This window comes from Arachis stenosperma, chromosome 7 (genome assembly GCF_014773155.1).
Source record: "Arachis stenosperma cultivar V10309 chromosome 7, arast.V10309.gnm1.PFL2, whole genome shotgun sequence".
NCBI lineage: Eukaryota > Viridiplantae > Streptophyta > Magnoliopsida > Fabales > Fabaceae > Arachis > Arachis stenosperma.
The window spans coordinates 4,848,696-4,867,097 of record NC_080383.1 but is presented as its reverse complement, the minus strand read 5'-3'; the positions used below and the strand labels follow the sequence as shown (position 1 = coordinate 4,867,097).

Below are 18,402 nucleotides of genomic sequence, written 5' to 3'. Positions count from 1 at the left end.
AGATCATTATTTATAGTCCAAGACCTATCCCGTCCCATTAATGGTAATGGAACTCTGCGCAAAGTTTCCTCCTGTGATATGAGTAACTACCCCTTGATCACTTATAGTACCCCAAACATCTGACTGCATTTTTCAATTGAAATGGAATATGACTACTGAAATGTCACGTGTCACTTGACATATAAAAAAGTTTTCTATTAGTCAAAATAGTCCTTGAAAGTCTAGACGTAAGTCATTTTCATCCCTCAAATTTTAAAAATTAGTCAAACTAGTCCTTATATAATTTTTTTTTATTTTTTTCATAAAATTATCTCTCTCCTTTAATTCTCCTCAAAATCTCTCTTATTCTTTTCTATTCTAAAACCATTTTCTTACATTACTACATTTTGCTGGAATATATATATATATATACTCAAAATTGAAATGTATGTATTTATTAACCTAAACAAAGTTATATGTTCAAAATCAAAATTTATGTATGTTAACCTAAACAAAGTTATACCACTATTTTTTTTCTACTACATCTTTTTTTTTTTCATTACGGTATTACTTATATATAGGATGTAATGGTAGTGATACTTAGAGTCAAAATTCAAGAAGATCCACAAATTTTGTTTCAATTCCAAACTTTACAAAATATTGAAAATTTGTTGATTAATTATTATTATTATTATTATTATTATTATTATTATTATTATTATTATTATTATTATTATTATTATTATTATTATTATTATAAACGAATTGCTTCTTAAGCGTAAGACGTGCAAAGATCATAATAAATTTTTGTGTGTTTCATATGTTTGAGATAGATTATATAATTTTTCTTTTAATTTCACAAATCAATGAGATAAAATGAAATAGGAAACATTATACCTATGCCAAAGACTGACTACTCCACACTAATACATTATATAAATAGATATGCTTCGTATTAAAATAAAATTTCTTTTGTTTTAAATGAAATATTTAAAAAATTATATTAGAATATTAAAATTCAAAAAGTGATTCTATAAACCAGTTTTTTAATTATTGAGTTTTAATATATAAATTAAATAATAATAAAATTATAATTTTAAAAAAATTTAAAAATTTAAAATTTAAAATAATTACTATATTATTTAGTAAAATTTAAAATATTAAATTTTTAAATATATAATCAACAATAATTTGATAAACTCATTTAAATAAAAAAAATTCACATAAAAAATTACAATTTGAAAATATAAAATTTTAAAATACAAATGAAAAAATAACTTTATAAAAATTTAATTATTTTTATTATTTTATGTAAAGAGAATTTTGTTTATTAAGGTTTAAAAAATAATATTAAAATTAGTAGTATAAAAAAATAATATAAATTTAGAGGTAATGACCAATTCGGTACCCGAAAGATTCAAACGCTGACATTTTGGTACCCAACTATTGATATTGACAAAAAGATACCTGAATAATTTAAAATTTTGCCAAGCGTGTCCAAGAGCTTGCCGGAACATAGCTCCGGTGAGTACGATGCTTACGTGGTGGGCGGTTTTTGCTGACAAGGCTAGTGTTATGTTAGATGGAATTTCTAATTTTAATTATGCTTATCCTACTTGGAAAATAAACTAAACCTAATTTGAACATTAGTTTTGCCCCAATTTTGTCCTAAAACCCAATTAGCTCTCCTTGCTCTCTCGTAGAGCACAATCCCAATCTGAAAGATGCAAGTAGCTAGGGCTCGTGGAAAAGGTGGAACCGTGAGAAAGCACTCATCCGTAGCCTTCGACGTTGATGGTGGTTCTGGAGTTGGTAGTAAACTCTACGATGGGTGTTGCTTTTGTCCCCTTCCGGTGGTTCCGTTGAAGTCGAAGACAAGTAGCAACCCTGATAGATGGTTTCTACGTTGCCCTCTGTGGAAGGTAAGGTTAAAATGTTGATGTTACGTGAGGAAATGATGCATTCTTCCTGGATTTATTTTCTCCACTTTTCAGATTTACTTTCCGATCTTCTCTGATTCATGAAATTTTTGTGCCATGCTAGAACACACAAAGACGTTGTGGGTATTTTCAATGGTTGGATGAAATTGAAGAGCAATGTGTGGAAGGAGAAGTGTCTTTGGAGAATAGCAACATGGTGGGTATAGCTGACCCAAAAATAAAATCAGAATGAACCAGGAGTGTAGTGATGGCCGAGAAAGGGATAGGATGATGATGGTGCTTCCTGTGGTTAATGACATGAAGGAGGAACTGAAGAGGGTTGAGTTCTTGTTGATTGTTATCTGTGTATTGCTTGGGTTAAATCTGGTTTTGAGTCTGCTGTGTATGGCTAAGTAGGAAGACAATGGTCAAATTTAAGATTTTAGGAATGAAATTTTGTTTATTTGTAATGTTATCCTAATTGTAATTGAGATGAATTAATGGATGCACTCTTGTTAGTCTTCTGTAACTGAGTTATTGCTTTTGAATTATGAGCAAGCCAAATATAAGATAGGTTAGCCATTGATGAAAAAATGGCATAAACGGAAGCTGTATAAAAACACCTGTCTCATAGCATGAAAACATAATCCATAAGTATCCAGAGTAACAAACCTCAGACCCAAAATAACAAAAGTTTTGCCCCAAAAAACTATCATGGCATAATGACAATAATGTTGATAACAAGTAATACTAAATCAGGTCCAACATGTAACTAAAAACTAAACATGCCATAATGGCATTTACTTGCATAGTATCTACATCAGGTCCAACATGGAATTACTAAAAACAAAATGAAAACCCAAGAAAGAAAGCTGTCACTTCTTGATGCTTGCTGAAGGCTTTTTCTTCTTCAAGGATGGGGTGGGCATGAAGCCTGTGAACCTGCTCTGTGTGGCTGGACTTGCTGCTGCCATGGTTTCTCTAGTCACAGTTGGTGGCCTAGAGGATGCTGAATTTTGGGCTTGCAGAGTGGGCCTACCCAAAGGACCTTGTGACATTGACCCAGGCCCAGTACTTGGTCCTGCAGCATTGGTTGGTGTGGCTGGGATCTGACAATTAGACCCAGCATCATGGCTGGCAAACCTAGTTTGAGGTGCTGTTGAGGTTGGGGGTCTTCCTCTTCGAATGGTCCTGCCCTTGCCTCTTGTTGGTAGTATTGGTGGTGCTGGCTCTACTGGCCTTGCTGCCACTGGAGGTGCTGGTCTTGAGCTGGTTGCTGGTGTAGTGGCTGCATTAGGGGGTGCAGCAGTTGTTGTGGTAGACAAATCAACCTCAGTGTTCTGTATGAGTTGGGTGATTAGTTTAGGGTGGGGCTTTCTCAGTTCCAGGTGCAACATTTTGGGAAAGAACAAGGTTTGAATTAAAATACAAAAGTTTACCTCATCAGGTTGACTCTGTGGGTGGTTTTGAGTGAGGTTTTCCTCATCTGCAACATGTGCAGCATGTGCAGCCTCCATGGTCTCCTCCCAATTAGCTTCTTGCTCTCTAGCTTCATCCTCATCAATTCCTTCTTCTTGAGCTGCTGCTCCATTTGATCTCTCAGGGCAAGTCCTACTATTATGTCCAACCTTGCAGCCAGGCAATAAATAAATTAAATCAGTATTCAAACAGTTTATGTATGATTGAATGATATTATGTAAGTAGATAGTAGATAATAAAGTTGATTCACTTACTCTCTTGCAGGTTTGACATGTTATCTGGCCATATCTTCTCTTGGCATGGTATTGGCTCCCAGAGTCTTGCTCGCTGCTGTCCTTCTTCCTTTTCTTGGAAGGTCTGCCAATAGGCCTCTTGTATGGAGGAGGCAGACAAGGCAACCCTTCATGGTGCTCCCAATATTCTTGGCTTGGTATGCTGTTAATGTGAAACTGGTAAGTCCTGTTGTATGCCTCCATGGTGAGCTTGTGATGGACATAGTCTTCGGGCTTCTCATTCTTCCTCTGGATTGCTGCAATACCATGACAGCATGGTAGTCCAGTCAGCTGCCATTTTCTGCAGGAACATGTCCTCTCTCTTGTTTCACCCTGACTCTGTGTTGCCACTTTCTGACTTCAAATTCGTTATGTTCATCATCACCACACCACTGTGCCTCCCAGTAGTTAGCTTGTTTTTTTTCCTTCTCTAATCTACTCACTTGTATAGGGGCTATAAGTCCAGTGTAAGCCATCAGTGCGTCCTTGTGAGTTGCCATCGTCTTCATGATATAGAATCTGAGCTCCTCAAGCATTGTCAGTATGATTTTCCCCCGCAGACCCACGATTGTTGAGTTAAACGATTCACAGTTGTTGCTAGTCAAGCTATCAACCTTTGGCCATTCAGAAAACTTGCTCCTTGACCACTGTTCTTGCTCAAATTTATCCAAATACTCCCATGCCTGTTTATTGATCCTTTTCACGTTAGCCATTGCATCCTTGAATTCTTGATCAGTAGTTGCTTTTGCACATTGCCAGAATGCTCCCTTAAGCTCCTTATCCTTCCATCGTTTGTTCAGATTTCTCCACATATGCATACAACAAAATCTGTGCTTCACACCTGGCATCACATCTTGTAATGCTGGTATCAATCCCTGCATTCATGGGTAAATTCAGTAGTTAACATTAATACACTAAAGTTACTCAAGTAGGAATATAAGAACAATAATGATTGGATACTCTTCATATTACCTTCTGCTGGTCAAACATGAACACCCAGCCATTCTCATTATAGTCCCCTATGTCAGTATGTAACTCCTCGAGAAAGAATCTCCAATTTTCCCGAGTTTCTGCATCGACAACACCGTAAGCAATTGGAAATAGCTGGTTATTCGCGTCCTGACCTACTGCTGTTAGTAACTGCCCTCCAAAGTAGCCTTTCAGAAACGTACCATCTAACACTATGAAGGGTCTGCACCCTGCTTTAAATCCCTGCTTGCAAGCAGCCAAACATACATACAAGTTCCTAAATCTTGGCAACCCTTCCTGCTGTGGAGTTGTCCCCATGTTGGCTCTTGACCCAGGATTAACCTTGATGATCTCATTCAGATAGTCTCTAAGTCTCAGGTATTGATCCTTTTCTGTTCCTTCAATAACATCTTTGGCCTTATCCATAGCCCTGTACATCATCCTCTCATTAACTGAGATGTCATACTCCACCTTAAACCACTCCTGTGCCTCCCTTTCTAACATGTTAGGATGGATTCTGAGTTTAGGCACAAGCTCTTCAGCTACCCAAGCACAACTCACTGACTTACTCTTGTTGCTTCTCGGACACGTATGCTCATCCACAAATGTTTTAATCTGAAACGAGGCTGGATAGTTGGTCCTAGAACAGTAACACAACCAAGGGCAGTCGGGGTCATAGCAAATAACCCTGCACCTCTTCTTCTCATTCCTAAGATATAAAACCTGTCTCCCAATCTGTATGTTGTACTTTTGAACCGCTGCTTTAAAGTGTTCCATGGTCTCAAACTCCATGTTCAACTCCAGAGTAATTTTCCCAAAGGGTGTGTTCGGGTTATGTTGAGGAAAAACAGGTTCATCTTCATCATCAGATCCAGGAGGGCTATACAGTTCATCAGATTCGTATTGGTACATCTCAGGTCCCATCTCTCCATCTGCTCTGTTTGGGTTAGGCACCTCTACCCTTGGTGCTTCATCATCCTTTCCAGGTACAATCCTCTGCCCAGATGGTTGAGGCCTAGGATGATTTCTCCTTGAATTTGTCCTATCCTTTCTCTGTGTTTCTGTATCTGTTAATACATCAGGTGATACTTGTCAGCCATCATGCAATATTTATCAAAAAATGCTGTAACAAAACAGATATAATATGTTTACCTGCTGCATTTTCTGTAGCTGTTTCCTCTGCCCTCAACTCATCCACCACTGGTTCTTCAAGGTTAACACCTTCATTGGCAACATGTGTATCATAATCATTGAATTCATAAAACCAATACTTATCCAAAAATGCTATAAGTAAAAAAACCTAATATTTTTACCTCCTGCATTCTGAGTAGCTGCTTCCTCTGCCCTCATCTCATCCACCAATGGTTCTTCATTGTTAGCACCTTCATTGGCAACATGTGCATCATCATCATTCCTCTCATGTTTTGTTCATTTACTATTTCAGCTTCTAGAGGATCACCCTCAGGCTGTTCAGATTCAGCAGCTCTCCTTTCTTGTGATAAACCACTGGGTGGTGGTCTTGGATGCCTCTTTCTCACCCTCTTAACAACTTTTTCTGGAGCTGTAGGTTGCTCAGTCTCTTTATCCCCATTCCCGTGATTCACATCTTCATTCATAACACCACCCTCTCTGGCCTCAGACTCGTTAACATCAACACCCTTCTCAGTCACAACTTCATTCAAAGTCTCCTTCACAACAACTGTTATATCCTTACTCAACTGATTAACCTCGCCAGTTTTCTCACTCACAACTTCAGTTTCCCTCTCATCATCGGGTGGATTGACCTCAACCACACTCTCACTGCTACCAGAAGACACCACATCATCATCAATGATTTCAGGGTTGGCATCAATAGGGTGATCAAAGTAGAGATGGACAGTATTGTCGTTTTTAATTGCACTCTCACACATCCTCATCACTTCAGCATCTGTCCTCAGTACTCTAAGACCCTGACCTAATTCGAAACCAGGTTCTAGCCAATATGCCTCACTATATCCAGGGTAACCCAGGTCTAAAAACAACCCCTCAACAAAAAATAAATTACATGTCTCCACATTCACCCTGTGTATCTCAGTGACTAAACCCCCTTCGTATATCACATTCCCATCTCTAACCTTTTTCAAGCAACCCATGTGATGATACACAAACGTAACTAAACGATCCATCTAAGAAATAGTAGAGAGAAGATATAATGAATAAACAGGATGTCACCAGCAAACGCAAAAAACCAGAACATAAACAAAGAACATGAAGCAGAACGTACCTCTTCGTAGGGTTGCTCCTTGCCAACAATGGTGATCCCACGATGCCACTTGAGAACCCTTACCCTTGATTCGACAATGCGTATCGTCTTCTATCCTTCTTCTTCTTCGCGCCAAGCTTCGAGAGCAACGTCTCTCCCTCTCTACGTGACCTTTGATTTTCGCTAGTGACACAATAACCACAGTAACTCAGTAACTAGTAACTTGCTATATGCTAATTGGGTTTTAGGGCAAAATTGGGGCAAAACTAATGTTCAAATTAGGTTTAGTTTATTTTCCAAGTAGGATAAGCATAATTAAAATTAGAAATTCCATCTAACATAACACTAGCCTTGTCAGCAAAAACCGCCCACCACGTAAGCATCGTACTCACCGGAGCTATGTTCCGGCAAGCTCTTGGACACGCTTGGCAAAATTTTAAATCATTCAGATACCTTTTTGTCAATATCAATAGTTGGGTACCAAAATGTCAGCGTTTGAATCTTTCGAGTACCGAATTGGTCATTACCTCTATAAATTTAATATTATAAAAAATTATATAAGGATTAGTTTGACTAATTTTTAAAATTTGAGGGATGAAAATGACTTACGTCTGGACTTTCAAGGACTATTTTGACTAATAGAAAACATTTTTTATATGTCAAGTGACACGTGATATGCCACGTGTCACTGACCTATCACGTGGCGTGGCACGTGTCATTGACCTGCCACGTGGCGGGTCACGTCATCATGCCACGTGGCACTTAACGTGACATGTCATCATCCAATTGACGGAGGGACTAATTTGACTAACAGTTTATCTTTTAGGAACTAATTTGATTAAAAAAATTATTTGAGGACGAAAATGAAGATCGCGCCATCTTTCAAGGACGAATTTGAACATTAACCCATTAATTTTCTAATGGAGAAAACACAACTGTTCACAAAAAATATAATTTGAGTCTCCAATTATAATCATTATAATAAACACTCTGATTCCATCCTTTTTTTTTGTGGTTCAAGAATTGAAAGTTCTAAGTTCGGAATAAAAATTATTGACAATGGCTGGAAGTATTATTAATTTCATGAAATAACTAACATCTTCTTCTTCTAGTGTCCGACCTAGAAGGAGCAATATACTTATTTAATTGTAAGATCTCGAATTTTCGAAAATTAAATAATTAACTATGTATGAGTTATTATATTATATTGAGATCTGTTTTTAAGAAAATTATTTTTTAACAAAAATAATTAAATAAAAATTTTATAATTAGTAAAATTTAATTTAATTATGATTTATTCTATTTAATTTAAATTATTTATTAAAATATATTTTGATAAATAAAAAAATTAAATTGGTTATTATTATTATTATTATTATTATTATTATTATTATTATTATTATTATATCATCATCATTATTATTATTATTACTATATTATCATTAATATATAATTACTTAATTTTATTATTATTATTATTATTATTATTATTATTTATTTTAACCTTTTGGCCGAAGCCTTAAGGAAACAAAGAAAAGAATGGAATACCGTGACTTGCATGCTTATGTATATTATATATATAATTTTTATACATGTGTTCGGTGGTCGGTTACCGGACGACTCGGGTGGGTATTCTAGGGGATGTGAACGCTTCAATCGTGATCGTGTTTGGGTCCGGTCTATTGGGTAGCCGAGCTCTCTTTATGGAATGATGGAGAGTGGGGGGGGGGTCACCTGCAAAGACACTCCGACACTCTAGTCAGCCAGTGTGCATGCGAGAAAGGGGGTTAGGTAAGATATGTGACGTACCTCGAGGGAAGCCCTATTTATACCGTGTCAGAGGTGGGCCCTGAGGGGACAGGCCCATTTTCCTCGAAGCTTCCTCAGCTGTATTGAGAGAATGGCGAGGACGCGTGTCCAGGTGCTGTGGCGATTGTTGAGAACTCGGCCACTCGGGTCGGGTTCTCGATGGGTCGGACCGACCCGTTCGTGGTTTGGGCCGGGCCGTAACAGTGCCCCCACGCGCCGGCAATCAGCCGCATAGGCTGTCGGCGGCGAGTTGCTTCTGTCTTCGTGGTCGCTAGATCGGTCGTTCGTGTGGGGGACGCGCCACTCGTGTGCGTGCCCGTTCATAATCCGGGGCGTTCATTCGTCGCCTCGTTTCTTGCGCGGGGCATTGAATGCTCATAAAGAGTTGAAAAACCCCACGTGTAAAGACTATTTTTCCCCCAGGCCTTTCGCGCTTTCCTGAGGCAGTTTTAAACAGTTTCGCATTTTTCTCTTCCCTACTTGCTTCTTCTAATCATTTTTGTTCTTCGTTCTTCTTGCATTCCCCATCGTCCAGAGGTTCTTTCCGTCGTCCTAGTGCATTTCATTCCTGCTCGAATTTTCCTAATAATCCAGGTAATCACTATTTTCCTTCTGCCTCAATGGTTTTCTGCATGTTTATTATAGGCATCTTTTGCGCTTGTTTTTACTTCTGTGAATAGACGTACTTTCTTTCCATCGAATATGGTGTGCCATGGGGGTTTACCATTCTGGTCTTGGTCTTATTTGGTCTCCCTTTTAGCTATACTTAGTTTGGGTTGTGGGGTAGATGACGTATGGGTTTTTGGGTTTTTCCTGGCTTCCGACCTCATGGACTAACCGAGCGGTGCCCCCACTGTATGTTACGCCTGGGTTACGACCCATATGCCTGGGTTGTTTCCGACCTCAGGGACTCCCCCAACTAGATGGGTGAGGAGGAGCTCACGGAATTCCGTCAGGCCGAGTACCTGTGTGGGGGTACCGACGAGGAGGCTAATTACGACGTTTATGTCCCTGCTCCTCACGAGCGGCTGTATGAGATTAACTTCAACGCCCCCCGGGTTGCCGATTGGATTTGGTTTTATAAGGCCATGTTCACCCAAGTTGGGGTTCGCATCCCTTTTTCTCCCTTCCAGATGGGCCTACTTAATCGGATCTCGGTGGCGCCATCTCAGCTGCATCCGAACAGTTGGGCTTCCATCCGCTGCTTCGAGATGGTATGCGAATACTTGGAGCTGCCGATCTTCGTCGACGTCTTCCTCTATTTTTTTAATCTAACGAACCCTTCGAAGGAGGGGAAACATAAGAAAGGGTTCATGTCCTTCCGGTCTGCCCAAGGCCAGAGGATTTTTGGCTTGTTCGAGGACTCCTATGATGGGTTCAAGGACAAGTATTTTAAAGTCCGTCCAGTCAAGGGTCGTCACCCTTTTTGGTTGTCATTAGAAAAGAAGCGCCTTATCCCGACATACTGGAGCTTCGGGGCGGGGTCTAATCCTTTTATCAAGGTTACTTACAAAGGGATGTCGGCTGTGGATCGGAGGATAGCCGACATACTGTGGGCAGTTCTTGGGAGAAATAATGTGAATCCACACCTCCTAATGGGTAACCGGGAGGCCGCCCGAGATTATATTCGTGAGTTGCTCTTGTCGTGTAGTCGTTTGTATGATTGTTTATTCTTGCTTTCACTAACTTGTTCATTTCTTGTTTGTAGTGGGACCTTCTGCCGAAGTGACCGGCATGGAGAACTTGTTCGCAACCTTCCTTCAGGAGGACGAAGGCGAAGGGACCGGGGGACAATCAGCGGCAGTTCCTGCTGGCGGGGTGGCCCAGACGGCATCCCCTCCTTCCGACGTCACCATGCCCACGAATGCTGCCACTCCGACGTCCGCGTCCCCAATCCCTCAGGAGGTGGCCATTCCCGGGCACTCATCTTCTTCACGTCGGGAGGAGGAGGAAGAGCTGTCTGTCATTCCTACCCCCAAGAGGCAGAGGTCGCAGTCTAGTCCCGAGGGGGTTCTTACTGTCATGGAAAGGAACTTCGATGCCAGGGCGTTCATAGATGCTCAGTTACTTCTGGGCATGGAGGAACATTTCCATGGTACTGACCTCTCGGGGCAGGCACGATGGATGTACCGCACCCTCCTTCGTGGCACGGCCATAGCCCGGAAGGCTGAGTTTGAGCTTTCGGGTATGGCCTCGCTTCGTCGGAAGCTTGAGTCCTCGGTTGCCGCTAACAACAAATTTAAAACCCAAGTTGAAACGCTTCAAGGGCAGTTGGTCGAGGCGGGAAATAAGCTCGAGGCCGCCAAGAAAAAGACTGCGTCGGCCGAGGAGAAGTTAAAAACTGCCGACGCGTCTGTGTCTCGTCTGACGGAGCAAGAGATGACCCTGAAGAGCCAGTTGAGCGCCGCGCAAAATCGGGTGGCCGCTTTGGAGAAAGAACGGGATGACGCGGTTGCGGCTGCTAAGACCGCTCGGGATGAGGCTGATGCATTCAAGAAAAAACATAAGGAGGTTAAGGAGCAAGGCAAGAATGCGATTTTCACGACCGAAGAGGCTCTCAAAGCTCAAGTGAAGGTTATTGCTCCTGATTTCGATGTGTCAGCAATTGGAGTCTTCAAAACCATCAAGGATGGGAAGGTCGTAGACATGCCGAAGAAGTGATTTTTGTAACTTTTAAACTTTCGTAGAACTGTGTTCGTATTAAAACCGTTAGTGGGTTTGTTGTTTTGTGTGTACATACGCTTGCTTACTATGTTGGTCTTGTTTCAATGTTTGCTGATTTACTCGTCTTTACCGTTACGTCATCACTTTTTTGAGGTCGCGTTATTTTCTTGTTACGGCTGTTTGTTAGGTCCTTGGCCTAGGGGATCCCGGGGTGATCAGTCCCGGGACCGTTTATCCTCGTTAGCACGGCAGTTGCTCAAAAAGGAGGAAAGTAAACACAAGATAGAAAAATATGGCAATCGCAATAATTGGTAATTAAGTAAATCTTATCATTGTAGCAAAGGTAATGAGGTGTTGTTACAAAGCAAACGATTTAGGAGTAAAACCTTCTCAAGTTATTGGCGTTCCATGTCCTCGGGATCTCCTTGCCATTGAGCTTTTCTAATTTATACGCGCCCTTTCCGATCACCTCCTTAATTCTGTAGGGCCCTTCCCAGTTTGCTGCCAGTTTACCTTCTCCCGGGGTCGGTAAGCCAATATCGTTGCGCCTTAGGACGAGGTCGTTTGCTTCAAACTTCCTTTTGAGTGCTTTGCCGTTATAACGCAGGGCCATTCTTTGTTTTAGTGCCGTTTCCATCAAGTGGGCCGTCTCCCTGGTTTCGTCTATCAGATCCTTCTCTATAGCTTCCTCTACTCCCTTCAATAGTAGCCGTGGGCTCGGTTCCCCGATTTCTACAGGTATTACCGCATCTAGCCCATACGTTAGTCGAAAGGGGGTCTCCTTAGTGGAAGATTGCTCGGTTGTACGGTAGGACCAGAGAACCGAGGCGAGCTCATCGGCCCAAACACCCTTCTTTTTGTCCAGCCGCTTCTTAAATCCTAGCAGGATGATCTTGTTTGCGGACTCGACCTGTCTGTTTGTTTGGGGGTGTTCCACCGAGGAGAACTTCTGTTTTATGCCCAGGCCGGTGAGGAACTCCACGAATTTCTTGTCTGTGAACTGTGTTCCGTTGTCCGAGATGACGACTTCCGGTATGCCGAACCGTGTTATCACTTGTCTCCACATGAATTTCTTGCAATTGGACGAGGATATGCTGGCTAGCGGCTCGGCCTCTATCCATTTGGTGTCGTAGTCAATAGCGACTATGAGGTACTTGACTTGTCCGGGGCCAACCGGGAAGGGCCCTAAGAGATCGACTCCCCATTGTGAGAATGGCCGGGAGGTCGTTAGCAAGCTAAGTTCGGAGGCTGGTGCTCTGTGAAAGTTGGCATTTTCTTGGCATTTGACACACTTCTTAACGAATTCTTTGGAGTCAGCCATCATTGACGGCCAATAGTATCCGGCCCGGATTAATTTTCTTGCCAGGGCTTTGCCCCCTATGTGATGGCCGCAGCACCCTTCATGGACTTTCCTAAGGACGTAGTCCGTTTGGTCGGGGTGCAGGCATTTCAGTAGGGGCTGGTTGAATCATTTCCTGAACAATTGACCCTGGATGATCGCATACCTGGCTGCTTCCCTTCTCAGTTTCTTAGCATCTTTTTCGTTGTTGGGAAGTCTGTCGTTTTCTAAGAAGTCGGTGATGGGGTCCAACCATGAGGGGCTTAGCTTCGAGAGGTGCAAGGTGACTGCCGGCTCCTTCATCATTCCTTGGATTAGAGATCGGTTGCTTTCTCCTGGTTTTGTGCTAGCCAACTTCGATAGGAGGTCTGCCCGTGTATTCCTTTCTCTCGGAACGTGGTGGATCGTGACTTCCTCAAACTTTTGGCTCAAATCCTTAACTTTCTCCAAGTACTTTTGTAGTAGCGAGTCCCTGGCTTGGTAGCTCCCGTTTACTTGGGAGGTGACGACCTGCAAATCACTGCATATTTCCAACCTCGTCGCTCCGACCTCCGTTGCTAGGGATAAGCCTCCTATAAGGGCTTCGTACTCCGCTTGGTTGTTCGAGACGGGGAATTCAAACTTGATCGACTGCTCATACACGACCCCGACCGGGCTCTCTAGGATGATTCCGGCGCCACCGGACGTCTGGTTGGAGGCCCCGTCCACATGGAGCCTCCACCGTGTGCCCGTTTCTTCGGTTGGTTCTCCCGTCACTTCTACCAGGAAATCCGCCATCGCTTGCGCCTTGATCGCTTGTCGACGCTCGTACCGTATGTCGTATTGGGAGAGTTCGATGGACCATGTCATCATTCTTCCCGCCAAATCGGGTTTCTGGAGTACTTGCCGGATTCCTTGGTCCATTCTTATGACGATCTGGTGGCTTTGAAAGTATTGTTTTAGCCTCCTCGAAGTGGTCAAGAGTGCCAGAGCTAGCTTTTCCAGTTTGCTGTACCTAAGCTCCGCCCCTTGTAGGGCCCTGCTCACGAAATAGACTGGCTGCTGAGCCCGCCCTTCTTCTCGTATCAAGACCGCGGCCAGGGCTTCTTCCGTTATGGCGAGATGCAAGTATAACGGCTCTCCAGCCTTTGGTTTTCCGAGTACGGGTGGCGTCGCTAGGATTTCCTTGAAGTGCTTAAAAGCTTCCTCGCATGCGGGCGTCCACTCGAACGCTATCCCTTTCCTCATGAGGTTAAAGAAGGGTAGGGCTTTTGCTGCCGAGGCCCCGAGGAAACGGGATAACGAGGTTAGTCGACCAGCCAATCTTTGGACGTCCTTGACGCAACCCGGACTCTTCATTTGGAGTATTGCTTGGCATTTCTCAGGGTTGGCTTCTACCTCCCTTTGGGTTATCATGAATCCCAGGAACTTCCCGGCTTCCATGGCGAAGGCACACTTCATGGGGTTGAGCCTCATACCGTGTTGTCGGAGAGATGCGAAAACACTTCCCAGGTCATTCAGAAGGTCATCTGGTCGCGCAGTTTTCGCGAGTATGTCATCTACGTAAACCTCCACTATTTTGCCTATGAGGTCGCCAAATATTTTGTTCATCAGCCTTTGGTATGTTGCTCCCGCATTTTTTAGGCCGAATGGCATTACCCTGTAGCAGAAGGTTCCTCCTGGCGTTATAAATGCTGTTTTAGCCTCGTCGGGCCGGTGCATCGGTATCTGGTTGTAGCTGGAGTAAGCATCCATGAAGCTCAGATATCGGTAGCCCGCTGCCGCATCGACAAGCGCATCTATATTGGGGAGGGGGAAGCAGTCCTTAGGGCATGCCTTGTTGAGGTCGGAGTAGTCTACGCACATTCTCCATTTACCGTTGTGCTTCTTTACTAGCACTACATTCGAGAGCCAGGTCGAGTAGTCTAGTTCCCGTATGAAGCCCGCTTCAAGGAGGCTGGCCGTCTGCCTGGCCACCTCCTCTGCTCTTTCGCACGACATCTTTCTCCTCCTCTGAGCCATCGGGCGGGCTTCTGCTTTGACGGCCAGGTGATGTGACATGACTTTGGGGTCTATGCCCGGCATGTCGGCCGGTGTCCAGGCGAACAAGTCCCCATTAGCCCTGATCATTTCTACCAAGGGTTCCTTCAGTTCTTGCGGAAGATTTCTATTGACAAACGTTAACTTATCCTCCGTGTCACCGATCCTAAACTTCTCCAAATCTCCCTCCGGTTCCGGTCTGGGCTTGTCGTCAACCCTGGCGTCCAAGTCAGCCAGAAACACCCCTGACGCCTCTTTGGATCTCTTCCTTAGGGAGAGGCTGGCGTTGTCGCAAGCGACCGCCGTTTCCAGGTCTCCCCTTATGGACCCTATAGATCCGTCGTCGGCAACAAACTTCATGACTAGTAGCTTTGTGTTGATTATTGCCTCAATATCGTTAATCGTCTTCCTCCCCAAAATGATGTTGTCGGCCGTAGAATCTCAGAGAACCACGAATTCAGCCATTGCCGATCTTCGGCCTTGGACCTGTCCCACGGAGATCGGCATGGATATTATTCCATCTGGCTTGATGAAGTGGTCGCCTAATCTGATGACCCCTTGCTGATGAGCCGATAGGTCGGCATCCTTTAGTCCCAGTGCGTCAAACACGTTGCGGAACATAATGTTCGAGTCTGCCCCCTTGTCAACAAGGATCCGTTTTACGAGTCCTGTTCCTACCCTGGCCGTAATGACCATGGGTGGGTTTTCAGGGGCCTCGTCGAACCACTGATCTTCCGGGCCGAAGGAGATAGACGGGGGCTTCTTCGAGCTTTGCATCGTCGCGGAGGAGACCACCAAGATCTTGGCGTCTTTCTTGTGTGCCGATCTCGACCTTGGCGCCGCGTTTTTGGCGGTTACAATGTTTATCACAGTGAGACCATGGTCCTTGTCTTCTGGCTCTTGTCGTCGCTTTGTCGACCGGGTCTTATCCTCGTCCTGGTCTCGATGTCGCCTCCTCGGCTCCCTTATAAGATGGGAGAATTCGGAGAGTTTATCGTCCCTTATGGCTTGCTCTAGTGCGTCCCTCAGGTCGAAGCAATTCTGTGTTTGGTGTCCATAGCCTTTGTGGTAGTCACAGTACAGGCTCTTGCTTCCCCCCGTACGATCTTTGAGTGGTCGGGGCTTTGACAAGATCCCTTTTTCGGCTATTTGCTGGTAAACTTCCATGATAGGAAGAGTGAGTGGAGTGTAGTTTGTGAACTTCCCGATTCGGGAAAACGGTCTGGGTGCCTTGTTCGGCCCTCCCTCTTTGGCTTGTTCTTTCTGCCTTTCTCCGTTACCCTGCTGCCTCGGTCGATTGTAGCCGTAGTGCCGTTTATTGGCAGCCACGACCTGGCTGACTTCCTCATCATTTATATATTCCTTGGCCACCGTTTAGATCCCGTGCATCGTCCAAACCGGTTTCATTGTGAGGTGTTTTCTAAAATCCTCGTTCAGGAGGCCGTTTGTCAGACAGAGGCTGGCGACCGAGTCGGTTAGGCCGTCAATCTCTAAACATTCATCGTTGAAGCGGTCCAGGTATTTCCTGGTCGGCTCCCCATGCCTTTGGGTTATCCCGAGCAGGTTGATCGGGTGTTTTGCCTTCGCTATTCGCGTTGTGAATTGGGCCAAGAAGGCACGACTGATGTCCGAAAATTCGTAGATGGATCCTTGCGGGAGGCCGTTAAACCATCGGATCGCAGGTTCGGCTAGGGTGACCGGGAAGGCCCGGCACCTCACCTCGTCCCCTACTCCCTCCAGATTCATTCTGGCTTCGAAGGCTGTGAGATGTTCCAGAGGGTCTTGAGTTCAGTCGTACCTCATGTCCGTCGGTTTGTCGAAGTGTTTCGACAGCCGGACTTCGAGAATGGATTGATGGAATGGGGTGGCGCCCATTATCACGGGTCGCCGTGTCCTCTCGGACCTCTCTTCCCCGTCTTGACGACCTCGTCTCGTGTGGCGCGTTTTCTTGCCTCGGGAGTAGATGATTGTGTCATTTCGTCTTCTCGGGATGGGTGACTCTTCACGAGTGTTCTCCGCTTCCGTTCGGGATGCGGAGGCGCGTCGTAGACGACTTCGGTGGGAGTCTCTCTCTTGGCTTTCAGGAGATGGGGAGTAGCTAGGATCGATGGTTCATCGGTCGTGCTCCTGGTCGGCCAGTTGTCGTTCCAGGTTCTGGACCCTGTGGCGTAGCTCCTGCATTATTATGGCGCTATCGCCGCCAGTTCCCCCGAAGGGTCGTGTCCTCGTGTGTGGTTCAGTGCGTTGTCGGGGGGACCTTCGCCATCCTCTTAGTGAGGCGACGGAGGCTGTCCCCTCTGCTCCGGCTCCTCGGCTTTGGTCTCCGGGGCCTGGCTCGACGTCCATTTAGGTAGTCCCCACAGACGGCGCCAATGTTCGGTGGTCGGTTACCGGACGACTCGGGTGGGTATTCTAGGGGATGTGAACGCTTCAATCGTGATCGTGCTTGGGTCCGGTCTACCGGGTAGCCGAGCTCTCTTTATGGAATGATAGAGAGTGGGGGGGGGGTCACCTGCAAAGACACTCCGACGCTCTAGTCAGCCAGTGTGCAGGCGAGAAAGGGGGTTAGGTAAGATATGTAACGTACCTCGAGGGAAGGGCAAACCCTTCCCTATTTATACCGTGTCAGAGGTGGGCCCTGAGGGGACAGGCCCATTTTCCTCGAAGCTTCCTCAGCTATATTGAGAGAATGGCGAGGACGCGTGTCCAGGTGCCGTGGCGATTGTTGAGAACTCGGCCGCTCGGGTCGGGTTCTCGATGGGTCGGACCGACCCGTTCGTGGTTTGGGCCGGGCCGTAACAACATGTTTTCTTTATACATATATCACCAATTCACCATGACATGTGTTTTCTTTATTTTTACTAACCTTGACACCTATAACCCCTAAACACCACAAATCACCATTCATCACTAATCATTTTTGTTTTGTTCCTCATACATCACCGAACATGCATTTGGAGAAAGAAAAGAAAGAAAACCAAGAGAGAGAGGGCGTGAACTTCATATAAACATAAATCTTTTGACTTTGATTTTTTGAGTTTCGTAACTCTAATAAAAAATCTAATCCGGTAAAAGTGTTTGTATTCTCCTTCTCTATGTGTTGGCATTACTTTTGATTGGTGGAAATCAATGGTGACGTAACTCTCCTATACTTTGGATTCGGCCAACTGGAATTTAAGGAGGCACAGATAATTTCTGACGCTTTCCTCTTCAGCAGCTCGGTGAGAAAGTTTCTCTGAAACTTTCGTTGATTTTGATTTCATACGGAGGTAGGAGATTTTATTTTTTAAATTATAAGTTTTTAATTTAAGAATACCCAAAAGCTTATTGAGTAATTGCAAATAATTTATACGTGTTTTGTGTGTCTAATTGATGAGAATTGGTTGTAACTGTAAGTGTTGGTCAATTTGGTGTTGCTTGTTAAATTAAAATGTGAATTGAGTTTATGAATTGGGGTTGAATTGAGACTGTGTTGGATGCCGAGATTTATGGTTATGAAAGTAGATGGTAACTGATTTTGGTATTAGTATGATGGTGAATAGATGCTGATGAAGGACTGGTAAAAATACGCGAGAAGGTGATTTTGGTTAGTATTAAATGTTAAACGAGTATGGTCGGAGGGATTTGTAAAGTCTGAATGAAGAAATGAATTTCCTTAAATTTCAAAAGCAAAAGATTTGAAACGAGCTAGTTTAATTAAAATAGAAAGAG

At 44.1% G+C, this 18,402-nt stretch overlaps 1 protein-coding gene across 1 annotated transcript; it reads right to left on the bottom strand.

Moving 5' to 3' along the window:
• Positions 1 to 15,132: 15,132 nt before the first annotated feature.
• On the bottom strand, positions 15,133 to 16,437 carry LOC130939253 (uncharacterized). Its single transcript, XM_057867372.1, has 2 exons — positions 16,090 to 16,437; positions 15,133 to 15,975 (listed from the first exon to the last, which is right to left on the bottom strand). The coding sequence occupies exons 1-2, from the start codon at positions 16,435 to 16,437 to the stop codon at positions 15,133 to 15,135; spliced, it is 1,191 nt and encodes a 396-aa protein (XP_057723355.1).
• Between the last annotated feature and the right edge of the window lie 1,965 nt (positions 16,438 to 18,402).